At 42.0% G+C, this 14,000-nt stretch overlaps 1 protein-coding gene across 4 annotated transcripts in view; it reads right to left on the reverse strand.

Moving 5' to 3' along the window:
- Window positions 1-217: 217 nt before the first annotated feature.
- The window catches only part of MAD1 (mitotic checkpoint family protein), a 204,084-nt gene continuing 190,301 nt past the window's right edge, over window positions 218-14,000 (reverse strand). For 2 of the 4 annotated variants that reach the window (XM_087691791.1, XM_087691792.1), the window contains exon 16: window positions 218-1,284. In XM_087691791.1, the coding sequence (XP_087547917.1) occupies window positions 1,195-1,284 (90 nt within the window). In that variant the 3' untranslated portion in view covers window positions 218-1,194. Of the gene's footprint in view, window positions 1,285-1,407; window positions 1,536-14,000 lie in introns of all 4 variants that reach the window. The other 2 variants (XR_015692954.1, XR_015692953.1) reach the window with 2 other exon arrangements.

Raw genomic sequence — 14,000 nt, forward strand, 5'->3', positions numbered from 1 at the left:
TTATAAAAATATTGACTTCATAATTAGATTATAAAACGGGATGCTGACAACTATACAACATGAGGGGAATTCCATTTCCTTATCGAACCACCATTTGTCTTGAGCCATGGAAAGCCTTTCCTTGAAAACAAGTTACAAACCTCTGAATTGGAATGAACTATAATCACCTACATTAACTTTTAAATGTATTAACAAGAGATGTTCAAAAAACTCACACTTTATATACAAATAGATGATTGTTGATCAAATTCATTTGAGAGTCAAATGCTGCAATAGACACAGAAGGCATTGTTTGTGTCATCCAGTTCACTACAAGGTTCTAATACAAAGATGTATTTTCTAATCTTTCCACATTGATTTAATTTTTCTAAATATAAAGATAACTAATGAATAACAAGGTCAGTAAGTTGTCGGTTTAGAGACTAGGAGTCTAGTCATAAGGAGCATAGTGTGTGTGGTGTGCACAAGCACATGTGCGCGGGCATATGCATGTATGGTGTTGTATTAACGTCCTTAGATGCCTGTAAGGCTTTTAGGATAAAGAGACAAACATCAACGCCTAAGTTACAATCCACATTTGGGGGGCCATTGACGTGGTGGGTGGTTTTGGTTCTTTCTCTCTCTTTTATTTTTTTTTGGGGGCGGGGGGGCGGCAGAGAGAGAGAGAGAGAGAGAGAGAGAGAGAGCGAGGCTTTTCTCCTAACAAGAATCTACAAAGCTATAGGAAATGCATAAGATTGTTTAGCCCAAGGAAATTTCATAAACACTCCGCGTATCCTTCCCGATTTCCTGGAGAATAGAGAAAGCAACCCTTACAGAGAGAACATGCTTACACAGGAGTCAGACATCTTCAGCTCCTACATTTAAATTCATATCACCCTCCGTTTCATCCTGCAAAGTTTAGCTCATCTATCGTCCATAATCTGACTACAAAACAAACAGTCTAGCCTGCTATTTATGCTTCTGATCAAACTTGTCAATCGCGTAACTTAGATGTCGTACGCAGGAGTGATGCAAAATCCTTCAGGTTCCCTATCCTTAAACCTCTTGGTTATGCAAAATAAAGATGGACTACTTACACCTCGATCTCTGCTCAGATCCACACCAGAAGAAAAGCGTGCTCCAATTGATGATCCTTCCATTGCAGGAGAGAGAGAACATCTGATAGCACTTCCCTTTTCCAGGAAGCTAGAACTAGCCCAGTGTTGTCTTATTGAACAATTCTGAAGTCAGGTTCGCTGTAAAAGCTGGGATACAGTTGAACCTCTGCAAGTAGACCTCCACCTGAAAATGAAAATTAGTGTACTTGTTTCTCTGCTGCATGGTCTGCATAAAAAACGATTAGCCTTCCAAACCCCTATCAAGCACACATGGGCATAATAAGCCAGATACGAAGCAGACATTGACCATTTCATTATCTGAATCTCAATGCACCGTCTGCAAAGAAAACTGTGCCTTCCCTTCTGTGGTTAATACTATCACGCTCCCAACCAAACTGCTTCTCTGAACCGAGAGCCTCAATGGTTTGCATTGGCCTTCACAGGCCACCAACCAGATTCTATGAGCTTCAGCTTTATATCATATGATACACATTAAATTCTAATTTGCATAACATCTACCAAACACATCTCAGAGTAGAGCTTCATAACAAAGCTTTGGTTAGGACAAGCACAGTTACGCACAGTAATCAGGTTAAGAATGTGCACAAAAGGATAAAAGGGAACATTTTCTTGAAGAATAACACTACGGTTCTCTTCTAGGTATTTGCATATTATAAGTATGGGCATGCACAAACGAACACAGTTCAATCATTGGTTACCGTCATGGCTATCTTGCAGGCTTTGGTATGCACGTATAACTAAACAATTTTCAATCATTGCTTAATCTTATGATACAGCTTATTTTGTGAAGCTATTATACTTTGTACTGGAATGACAGACCATTACAGGAAAAAACTAGAGCTTTACACTTCAAATAAACTCATTTCATGAAGTTGCTACACTATATTACATAAAGATAGCAAAACTAAACTCATCCCTTGTAAATTTTACAGCCCAGCATCAGTCGACATGTTATGTATATTATCTGGATTCTGACTGATATGTGGCCTATGAGACAAAATCCAGATTACATCCATGTCTAATGTCATCTCATCAGTAAGGTAAAGATAACATTACAAGTAAGTGGGTGGCCTATGAAACAATACTGAAAATAACTATACGATGGGGCTATACTAGGGTTGAACCATGTGCAGTGTTGTTCCATCGATAGAAAAGAAAAGGAAAGAAAAGGAGAACCAGATCTGATTTAGCCATGTACAAAAGTGTGGTGGAGACTATGGGCTGTAGCTGGTCTCAAGATCTGTACATGATCTCAGCTATGATGCGGTCCCTAGCTGTTTCACTGATATGCCTGGTGGTGAGTTTGCAGTGTCTCGTGATAATGGCTCTAATCCGACTGTGGTGTGGCCTCCTCGGACGTGGTCTTGGTAGACGGGGTCGTCGTGCTCGACGAAGGGAAATGGCTCTATCCAATGTGACTCCATGGTGTGGCCTCTAAGGTGTCTGGAGGGGTGGCTCTGTCTCTGCAAGGCTGGTAGTGTCAGTAGGGTCGGCTTTGTAGAAGGTCTGTCACTGCTCTTTGTGTGTGTCCCTCTGGGTGAACTGGCCTCCTGTTTTGCAGTAGTGCAATTCGGCGCCTCTCGAGCTCCAAGAGGAAGAGACCTAGGCATCTCTGGTTCTTGTACTCCATGACGTGATGAAGGGGTCCAAATCCATCCCGAAAGAGGCAGTGGTACCATCCTTGTATGTCATAGTATACTGTGCATCTGCATATGTAGTGCTTCTCCGTCTCAGGCTCTCGACCACAAAGCTGGCAAGTCCTATCCTCTACTAGGGTATTTGTCCATCTCCCTGTCTCCAACTGGAGCCTATGTGAGGAGGTGCGAATCTGTCCGATAGCAACCCGTATGCTATGGGAGAGATGGGTGTCCATATATGCTAGCCGAATAGTGAAACCATCATCAGAGAGGCACAAGAAATGACTCCTGTAGAACTCCATCCTCGATCCTGGAGGGAGTGGTGGGTGGATCCATGTCATTGCCGTCTCAATCCTCAAGATATCAGCTCTGATCACCTGGTTCAACTCTGATCGGCTACGAGAAAGTGTAGGGCAGTCAAGGCTATAATCCAAAGGAGGAAGACGGTCAATATCCAAACCATGTAGGCTCATCCAAATAGCCATCTGTGAAAACCAACAATTCTTCTCGCCTCCTGTTGCTAGTTGTCTAGATGAGGTTAGTGCCAATCTAGACTATCTATGGTGTGGAAGTTCCCATAGTCTGTGCCAAAAGGTCACTGCCCTGAAGAGTGTCTCCATGACTATGGGTGTTGCCCCTAGCTCTCCTTTGACAATGAGGTGTGGGGTGGAGGGCTTACTCCTAATCATGCGTGCTATCATCAAAATCAATGGCCTTTCCATGCTATCCCAGCCATCATAATAATCCCTCTCTACTCCAATCTGATCAGTGAGTGGGCTAAGGCGCCTATGGTACAAGTTGCAACCCCATACCTCTCCTCCATATAGAAATGTAGCTGTGACTAGGGTGTCAAATAACCAAAGTTTGGTGCCGGGCTCCTGGAGCTGTATGTGAGCACATTGACTCTCAAGTGCCCCTAGTGCTGCGTATCCACATGCCAGACGTGCCTCTGACGCCCCTCTCAACGAAAAACGTGGGCCAGAGAAAGTGACTCCCAAATAGACATATTTCCTCACATGCTCCAGTATGTCTCCCCAAAATGTGAATTGGTACACTTGATCTAGTCACCCATGCTGCTGAAGTATTAAAAACCATGGTTTTGGTCTTCCCAAGGTTCACTGTGAGGTCTTTATCTCTACAAAAGATGTGCAAAGCATATAGATGGCACTGCAAACCCTCCGGTGAATCTGAAATGAGAACAATATCATCTGCATACAGTAATATCGGTATCAGCACCCCTGCCATGTTGGCTCCAGCTCCTCCTCCTCGGTCTATGTAATCAGACACTTCATCTATCTATAGACCAAACAATGTGGGTGAAAGTGGACATCCTTGTTTCAGAGAGACTAACAAAAGAACCTCTTGTACAGACTACAAGTGAGATAAATAGGGCCTATGCAGAGAGCCCCACAAACCTAAGACTCTATTCCAACCAAGAAAGCAGTGCACAGCAGCCTTGAACTTTCCACTTACCTTTAGAGAGAGTCCAAACAACATTGGCTGGCATGGCTAACACAGTCATAAGTAGCTTCTCTAGTATGCAGGGAAAATCACCAAGACTAATTCATCCCAAAGCTAGAGGACGTATTTCACATGGATGCTGCAATCCTGTAATGGGATGGGTTCTACCCCCTAAGCTGCCTAATGTACTTGCTATTGAGATTCCATGGTCCATGTCCCAAGGCACAGGAAGCCACATCTATAAACACACTGCTTCTCGGGCAGAAAGTGTGTAATACCACGTCAAATAAGCCTGCAAAGTAAAGGCAGAGACACCATAAGAGAGGAATCTCCATTGGAAAGGAGGTACTTCAGAACGATGCCCATGTGCATTCTTGGAGTTAGGCAGCATCAAGCAGACGTCATCCATTAATGGCTTGTGATTTCATGTTGCCATCTCATTTGAAGATGTATGGTGAGATATCACAGTACACAAAAAGGAAAGGATACAGCAGTGAGAGGAGAAAATATTGGAGATTCATTCGGCATGTAGATATTCATTGACATGCTAGAGAGAGAGAGAGAGAGAGAGAGAGAGAGAGAGAGATCTGTATTAACATCTATAAACGGCCAAATCGGCCTATGAGACAAAAAGAGACACATCTTAAGTTCAAAAACTGTCATGTTTTCCCTCCCAAGTAGAATAATGAAACCATAATCCAAAAACATCTTGCTAGAAAACAGTAAATAACTGAAAATATTAAAAAGCACTATGGACAATGTTGAACTGACATGGGGATCAGCATCATCTTAGAACACCCCTCATGGGTCTGTGGAGCATGGCTAGGCTGAAGTATCGAGGTAGACCTGCTCCGAGACATGCAAGTATCGGCAATATCCTCCAGTGGTGTCTCAAGCTAGGACATGGGCCCGCAGGCCGTGGGGGGCATGCTGTGCATCTCTCAGTGGGAATGTCTAGGGTGACTCCATGTTGTGGAACCACCACTCCGTCTAGGGTATGCTCTGAGGTACCAGGTGTAGCTGTAGCTTCGAAAAAGTCAATGAGGGTGCGCTGCTCTGCACCCTCAAGATAGCTCCCTCGATACTATAAGAGGTGATCTCTATGTTGATGTGGCTCCAAAAGGAAGAGTGCAAGGCAATGCTGATCTAGGAAATCCATCACCTTCGATAATGGTCCCGCTCCATCTCAAAAGAAACAGCAGAAGTGTCCTTTGATGTCATAGTGCACTGGACATCTGCATACATACTGCTCAAGCTAGCAAAGCTAGGACAATAGTGCTGACAATCTCCTATGACATCCCACTTGGGACTTAAATTGACTCATACATTGCTAAGACACCCGACCGCATCTCAATAGGAACCTCCAATTCCTGTAGTCTCCTATTTTGCACACCAAGGATAAGATCTTTGAGGGTAATCGTTATATAGAGAACATGGATGCAAGGTTAATTATGCACTATTGAGATCACAATAAAAGCTAAAAGCAGGCAGCTGATCGCCATAGACGTGCTTTGCAGTTTGCAAAGGGCGATTCTGTAGTGCTGCGTTTTGAAAAAGCAAGGCTGAAAAAGATCAAAGGCAAAGAGAGATTGTATCCAAATCTGAGTATGTGTTATTATGGGCCCTTCCACGTGTTGGAGAAGATCAATGACATTGCATTTAGGTTAAAATTGCCTCAATACTGGTGCATACATAATGCCTTTCATGTGAGCTTATTAAGGCCTTTTTGTGGTGATGTGCAAATGGATGTATCTGCTGAGATTCCTTGTGACACTATATCAAAAGCTTTGCTGAAATCCCAACAATAGATCCATCTCGCCTCTGCTCTGCCTTCCTCAATGATAGCTTGAAGTGCAAGGATGTCATCAAGTGTGGAATACCCTCTTTGGCACCCTAGCGACCCCTATTGACATGCCTAGTGTTGGTGCATCTCTGCCCATTCGCTCCACTCATGCTCTAGTATGGATCAATGCTTGGTGGCTGACCATGAAGGTTCTATAGTTTGTGGAAACCATGGCATCTCCAACTTTTAGGATTGATACTATAGTATTAGCTAACCAACTAGTAGGGAAGCCTTCATAAAGGGCCCTATTGAACAGGTGGGCTAGGAGTGGTGACAACACATCTGAGGCATATGCAAGGTGCTCTACTACCAATCCATCATGGGCTTATGCTCAACCATTGTAGACTCTTATCAATGGCATCTCGAACCATATCTGTGCTGAAGGTGGTGAAGATGGGTCTACTCTCTAGTAGTCCAAGTAGAAGGGGCTCTACACCCAGTAGAGTAAGGTAGCCTATGTGTGCCATGTCTCTAGAGAGGTAATAGGGGCATGCGCTCTAGGCTCTGGGCTCCTAAAATTCCTTCCATGCCACCTTGCTGTCCTACCCCAAGAATAGCTCATAGAACTTATGCTCTGCCTTGCCAAGGATGCCTTACTCTTCCTTTGCATGAGGTGAGGAAAGATTGTGCATACTTGGCCAAGTGGTTGCCTTCTCCTGCTGGAGCATTAGCCTTGTGTTTCCATAGCCTTTTGGCAATTGCTAAATGTCTTTAAGTATGCTTGGTTGGCTAGAAGGCCTTTTGTAAATATTTCATTTTATTAATTCAAACTTATCCATGTGGGAGGGGGGGGGGGGGGTGGAGAGAGAGAGAGAGAGAGAGAGAGAGAGAGATGTTCAATACGTGAATATGTACAACATGAAAGGTATACAAAAATTTTGCAAGTAAAATACATTGTTTCCTAAATTCATTAAATTCATAGTTGCCTTCGTATGTCGTACCGTACTAATCGTATCGTACGACTTGTACCATATGGTATCGTAAATATCCATACGGTTTCATGTGAAAAACAGGTCCTCTTTCGTCACCACATCTTCCCGCATCTCCTTGCATTCCGCCTACGCTTTCCACTTGCCCCCGTATCCTACTTGGCACTTTTGGGAGGGTGGCAAGCCTTGAATATCTCAGCTCACCCCCTTTTCCAGCTATGCACCCCTCCCCCAACCCCCCTTGGATTCCATCCCATTGGCAGCCCTCTTTGACTGTTGACCCCTCTTTGACAGTTTGACCCTTCTCTTATCTACAAAATGTGCTCTTTGATTGTTTGGCTATTTACCCCTCTCTGTTTGGCCCTTCTCTTATCTACAAAAGGTGCTCCTCTCCATGCTTTCACACTAATTCAACAAGCATTTGCCATTCTCATCTCCCACTCTTGGATCTTGTATTGATTTGTGATTTGTAAAGATCTAGCCTCTCACTCTCTCTTGCCTATCCCATCCCCTTTTTCTCACTCTTGCTCTTTCAACTTTACCCCAACCCTCTCCCTCTCCCTCTCTTTCAACTTTCAAAAGTCAAGAGTCAAGACTCAAGCATCACACACACACACACACTCTTTTTTTTTTGGTAATATCCAGTGCAGTATATTTATGTGCTCACAAATTTACAAGTTGGGGACCCCCGAAAAAGGAGGCTATCCCAAACTATCAGAAACATAAAAAGAAAAGCTCTATGCAGGAAGCGTCCATGTCACCCTCATAGTTGGCATCATATAGAGATTGCCGCAGTGAGGCTCGGAAGGATTCACACACACACACACACTCTCTCTCTCTCTCTCTCTCTCTCTCTCTCTCTCTCTCTCTTTGAGCCTCTCCATCCATCATCAATGCCATGACTAGAGAGAACCACAAGTCCTTCAATTTGCACTCGATCCATGTGGAGAGGAACACAAAGAAGTCCAACTCCCACGTGCGAGTGTTGTGGGAAACACTATACAAGTGATGCAATGTGGCTTGTCCAACATCTTTCAAAGATGCGCGCGCACGCACGTGTGTGAGTAGGGGGGGGGATTAGAGTTGCCCCATGCAAGGAGATCCTTGAAAACATCGTAGATAAGATTCACACCAAGATGAGAGGGGGATCCACAAGAGGAGGAGGAAATGGCTTATCGACAGCAACTCCTATTCCCACTAATGAGGGAGTATCAAATGTGGACATATCTTCAACTGATGTAAGAGAGGCCTTTGAAGAGTGCAAGAGAAAGCACTCAAGAAATACACACGTAAATTGAGATGTGTGCAGTTATTGAGTGCAATTAGTGAGAGTGAAGAGTTGAGAGATGGGTATGTACCAGTCCAGTACACACAAATAATAAAATAATGTATTTATACTTAGGATACAGTATACTTATACCTACAAGGGTGTGTTCACATGTGTAAAGTAATATACACACGGAAGTAGTGGAAGGGCCTTTACGCCCAACAACCTCCCAGTTAAAGGTCTTAAGCAAACCTTTAACCAACTTCCACTAGTCGAGTGCAATGCTCGTATCGACCCTTTGCGAGACTTTTAGTGAGAACATCCGAAAGGTTATCCTGTGATTTGATCTTAGTCAATGTGACTATACCATCATCCTGAACCTGTTTGATAAAGTGATCATGCACATCAATATGTTTCGTACATGCATGAAACATGGCATTCTTAGCCAGGCATACAACACTCTGCCTATCACATCCAAGGTGGGTAAACTAAAATCCTTGACCAAATGACGAAGCCAAACAGCATCTTTTAAAGCTTCAGTGATTGAAATATATTCAGACTCAGTGGTAGAAAGTGCTACTATCTTTTGCAATCTAGAGCACCAAGAAACTGCCCCACTAGTCAAGGTAAATATGTACCCACTAGTAGACTTGCAAGTATCCAAGTCACCTGCTATGTTTGCATCACAATACCCTTGCAAACCTAACATACCCTTTCTATAGCAAATACATTTTCTTTGTGTGCCCTTAAGGTATCGTAAGATGCATTTCGCTGCTTTCCAAGGTGCTTTGCCAAGATTTGACATAAACTTGTTCACAACTCCCACTACATGAGCAATGTCACGTCTAGTGGCAATCATAGCATACATGTGTGAACCACAAGCTGAAACATAAGGAACACCCTTCATATAGTTGGCTGCCTCATCATCTTTTGGGCAATCTGCTTTGCGAAGCTTAAGGTATGGTGGTAAAGGAACACCAAGTGGCTTAGCATCTGCCATAGAGAAACAATCAAGTACTTTGCTGATGTATTTTTCTTGAGAGAGAAACAAGAGCTGCTACTCTCTATTTCTTGTCACACACATGCCCAAAATGTGCTTAGTTGCACCCAAGTCCTTCATGGAAAAGGCTGCATTCAGCTGTCTTTTCAATGCATTAACTTGGCTTTTATGCTTACCAGCAATAAGCATATCACCCATATAAAGCACAAGTATTTTAAGGCTTCCATCATCAGCCTTCTTTATATATAGGCAGTGATTTGCAGTGCTTCTTTCAAACCCAGGTGAGAGCATGAACGCATCAATTTTTTTATACCACTACCTAGGAGTCTCTTTCAAACCATACAAGCTTCTCTTAAGTCTACACGCCAAATGCTTCTTTCCTGGCACAACAAAGCCTTATGGTTGCTTCATGTACAACTCTTCTTCCAAGTCACCATGCACGAATGTACTTCTAACATCCATCTGATGAAGTTCAAGATCCATAGATGCTACGATAGCAAACAATACCCGAAGAGTGGTCGTTTTGACAACAAGTAAAAAGACTTCTTGAAAGTCAATTCCCTCTTTCTGTGTATAGCCCTTTGCCACAAGCCTAGCTTTGTATTTGGGTTTGCCATCCACACACTTGATTTTATAGACCCATTTTTTAGGAATAGCTATCCTATATTTGGACAATGCAAATCCCAAGTATCATTCTGATACAATGACTTCATTTCTGCCTACATAGCTAGCTCCCACTTTTTCTTTAACTCGCATGATAATGCCTTTGCATATGTAAGACTCTCACCTTCATCTGTGAGCAAATTGTAGTCCAAAGAGAGATCAAATCTTTGTATAAGTCTTTTGACACATGTAGACCTTCTTACCCAATGATTTGTGTTATTAGGCAATGGATCCACATCCAAAGGAATGTCGATGACCTCATTATTTGGCTGCTGAAATGCATGTTCAGATGCTGTAATACATCTTCACGCTGCTGTAACTCATTTTCAACACACTGATTTTGTTGCCCAAACTGGTTTTCAACATTGCTTTGCTGTCCATTTTCATTTGGCTCAATGATGATACACTGATTATCATAACCAACATCAAATGGAGCTCAATTTTCAGTCGACCGATGGTTGTTCAAGTGGCTGATCATACTGAAATTTCACTTTCTTTTTGTCCAAGTCATTAGATGAACATTTTTCAGCAACTTTGACTCATTAAATACCACATCCCAACTGCGTAGCACCTTTTTCATGCTTGGAACCCAAACACTAGCCCATTTAACCTTCATCTCCATAACTCATGAAGATGCCTCTATGGGATTTCATGTCAAGTTTGGTTCTGCTATCAATAGGTACATGTACATAGCCTTCGTAGCCAAAGACCCTTAAGTGGTCATATGAAGCAGGTCTGCCAGACCAAACCTCTTTAGGGATGCCACTTTCAAGTGCATGATATGGAGATCGGTTGCAAATACGCATTGCGGTTTTAATTGCCTCTCTCCAAAACGATTGCGGGAGATTAGTTGTGGACAACATGCTTCAAATCTTCTCACATAAGGTGTGATTCATTCACTCGGCCATACCATCAAATAACAGATCATAAGGAGTTGTAAGCTCCCATTTAATCCCATTGACATCACAAAACTTATTGACTTCTTTAGATACATACTCTCCCCCATTGTCTGTTCTTATGCATTTTAATTTTAAACCCTTTTGAGTACTAACAAATGCATAAAGCTTTTTAAAGACCGACAATGCCTCGTTTTTTTGCTTAAGCAAGTAAAGCCATAGCTTTCTAGAATGATCATCAATAAAAGACACAATGAGTTTTTATTGGCATGGTGCATATATCAAAATGGACTAAATCCAAGATATATGCCTTCCTAGAGCCGCCATGAGAGTATGAACTCTTTACATGTTTTCCCAAAACACAGTCATCACAAAAGTCATGCTTTGAGTTTTTCACATCAACTCTTCTAAGTGAAGAAAGTGCTTGTAAACCCTTTTGGCTCGTGTTCAAGATGCTTGTGCCATAACTCCATGTCTAGTTGCCCTTCATCAACTGCAACAAACTTTCCAAGAAGTGCCTTGTAGGAGAGGTAATATAGAGTTTCCTTTTTACCACCTCTAGTGACTAGCATAGACCTTTTTGATATCTTCCACATTGCACCGCCAAAGGTAGTGAAATAGCCCCTCCTGTCTAGCTACCCAACAGAAAGCAAGCTCTTCTTCATGCCAAGTATATACCTAACATCATAAATGATCAATTTCTGACCATTTTCAAGAGCCAAGTGTATGGTGCCCAACCCTTCAATATCATATGTATGGTTTTGCCTAGATAGACTATCCCAAGGTTACCTTCTGTATAAGAAAAAAAACACTCCAAAGATGGAGTTACATGATATCAAGCACTACTGTCAACAATCCACGATTGTGACAAACCATCCTGCGTTGACAGCAAGGCATCTATCACATCCCTTTTAGTGATATACATGTTTTCCACTGCCATAGTATGTGGATATGAAGATGCAGCCAACAAATCAACTACTTTATCTTTTCTATCTCCTCAATAACAACATTAGATACCACATTTGTCTTTTCTATTTCTTTAGAGAGAGCTATCATCCTTCTCATTCTTCTTGCCTTTCGCATTAGTCTACTTCTTGCATTCTTGCTCCTTTTTATAGTAGCTACAATCGAGCTTTTTATGCCCTTTGCGTCCACACTGATAACAAGTGACATCTTGCTGTCTTTCCTTGCTTTTGTCATGATTTTTGTTCTTGTAGCATAACCATCGCCTCTTAATTGTGTGTGTATGTCTAACATTACTATCGCCAATTGACCACGCCAGCTAGTCACCTATTACGTGTCTGTCGCCTCATCTTCTTGCCGTCAACGGGAGTCGCTTGCCACGTGTCCATATCTTGCAAGCCTGATGTCGACAATTTGTCAGACCTGCCGACAACTTGTCAAACTTGCGCATGGTCACGACTGACAATGACTCACTGTTCCGCTCCTCAAGAGTGCAAACACATTTTTCAATGCTCTAATACCAGTTTGAAGAGTACAAGAGAAAGCACTTAGGAAATGCGTGCATCAATTAAGGTGTATGTAGTTGTTGAGTATAGCGAGAGAGTGAAGAGTCGAGAGATAGGTGTGTACCAATGTGGCACACATAAAAAATAAAAGAATGTATTTATACTTAGGGTTTGGTACAGTTATACCTGCAAGGGTGTGTTTGCATGTTGTGCACAGCCCATGCGACTATGATGGCCACTCTCATGTATTCATCTTATGTTATAATGAAATGGCTATTTTCACTTTAAACATGTGTTTTATCATTTAATGATTTACGATTTTTTTAAAATCATGTTAATTTTTTTTGTACTAATATCGTATCGTAGCTTATAAAATCATAAGGTACCATTTAGTAGCGTATTTTATCACATCGTACCGTATCGTACCTTTCATACTTGACAACTACGATTATATTTTACACATAAATTGCATTTTCTAATAATGTACGTAATATGTACATAAAAACATGTTAATTACAAATAGAAAATTCAAAAAGCATGAACTAGAAAATAGTTACAAGACTACAAGTATAAGAGCCTAGTTCCAAGAGTCATATCATTAACTAGAAAACAGTTACAAGAATGTGACTATAAGAGTCGAATTCGAAGAGTCATGTTTTATTTTATTTCAAAGAGAGTCATATGAAAAGGCAAGTTTCAACTTTCATGTCAATGATAAACCTTGTCTTAAGCCTTTGCCAGACTTGAAGATACATTGCTACTTTCGTTGGACATGAGAGAGTACTTCCACCTTGCGCTCAAGGGATTTGGGATGTGGACCAAATTGTCCACCCACATTGGACAAGGGAATAAGAAGCCTACCAATTGCACTACTTGTATATGACTTTCTACAAAACTTGCAAGTCCATTAGTAACAATTAAACTTGCTCGAGGCCTTGTTAAGGTTTGTAGTGTAGAATCCAAAAAGCCTTGTGAAAAGGCTTAGGGATCGTGATAGAGAGACAATGACTAAGTAAAGGCAAGTCTATAGAGATAGAGGTAGGAAGGAATGAGAGATAGAAGCAATGGAAGTATACATTTGAGATAGATGAAGGGGAGGAAAAAGCACCCTCTTGAGGCACGGGGGGGGGGGGGGGGGGGTGTTTTGTGGATTTTGTTGTGTTGAGAGAGAGAGAGAGAGAGAGAGAGAGAGAGAGAGAGAGAGATGTGTATGTAGATCAAAGTGAGAGGAAGAGGGAGAGGATGACTAGAGAGGAGCAAAAAGACTCGTAGAGAGACATTTAAGAATCAAGACATAGATGATGAGAGGTGTGAAAACAAATTCACAATAATCCCTTTTTTATGAGGGTGAAGACTAAGCAAGAAGTTCAACAATCTGAATGGGTTGTTTGGGCCTCTATTTTATTTTGGATGGGCACATTGTACACCAACCATACAAAATGTACTAGTACCATTGGCCCCAAGTAGATCCCATTACATGGGCCTCATGTCTCCCATCACCGCTTACAACATAGGTCACCACCATAGGCCCTTGCTTGTCCACATTGAGGTCAGTTGGGACACACTATGGCAAAATGTCCTTTCGAAAAGCATGGAAACCATAATTTGATTGATAGTGTTGGGATGCATAATCATGATCCTCCTACACTTGTACCCATACATGCTTTGCCTACAAAGCATGACAAGGATAAGGGTAAACAATCGGCTCAGCCCT

Source organism: Lygodium microphyllum, chromosome 13 (assembly GCF_053477565.2).
Source record: "Lygodium microphyllum isolate KBCC chromosome 13, Lygodium_microphyllum_v1.1.10, whole genome shotgun sequence".
NCBI classification, from domain to species: domain Eukaryota; kingdom Viridiplantae; phylum Streptophyta; class Polypodiopsida; order Schizaeales; family Lygodiaceae; genus Lygodium; species Lygodium microphyllum.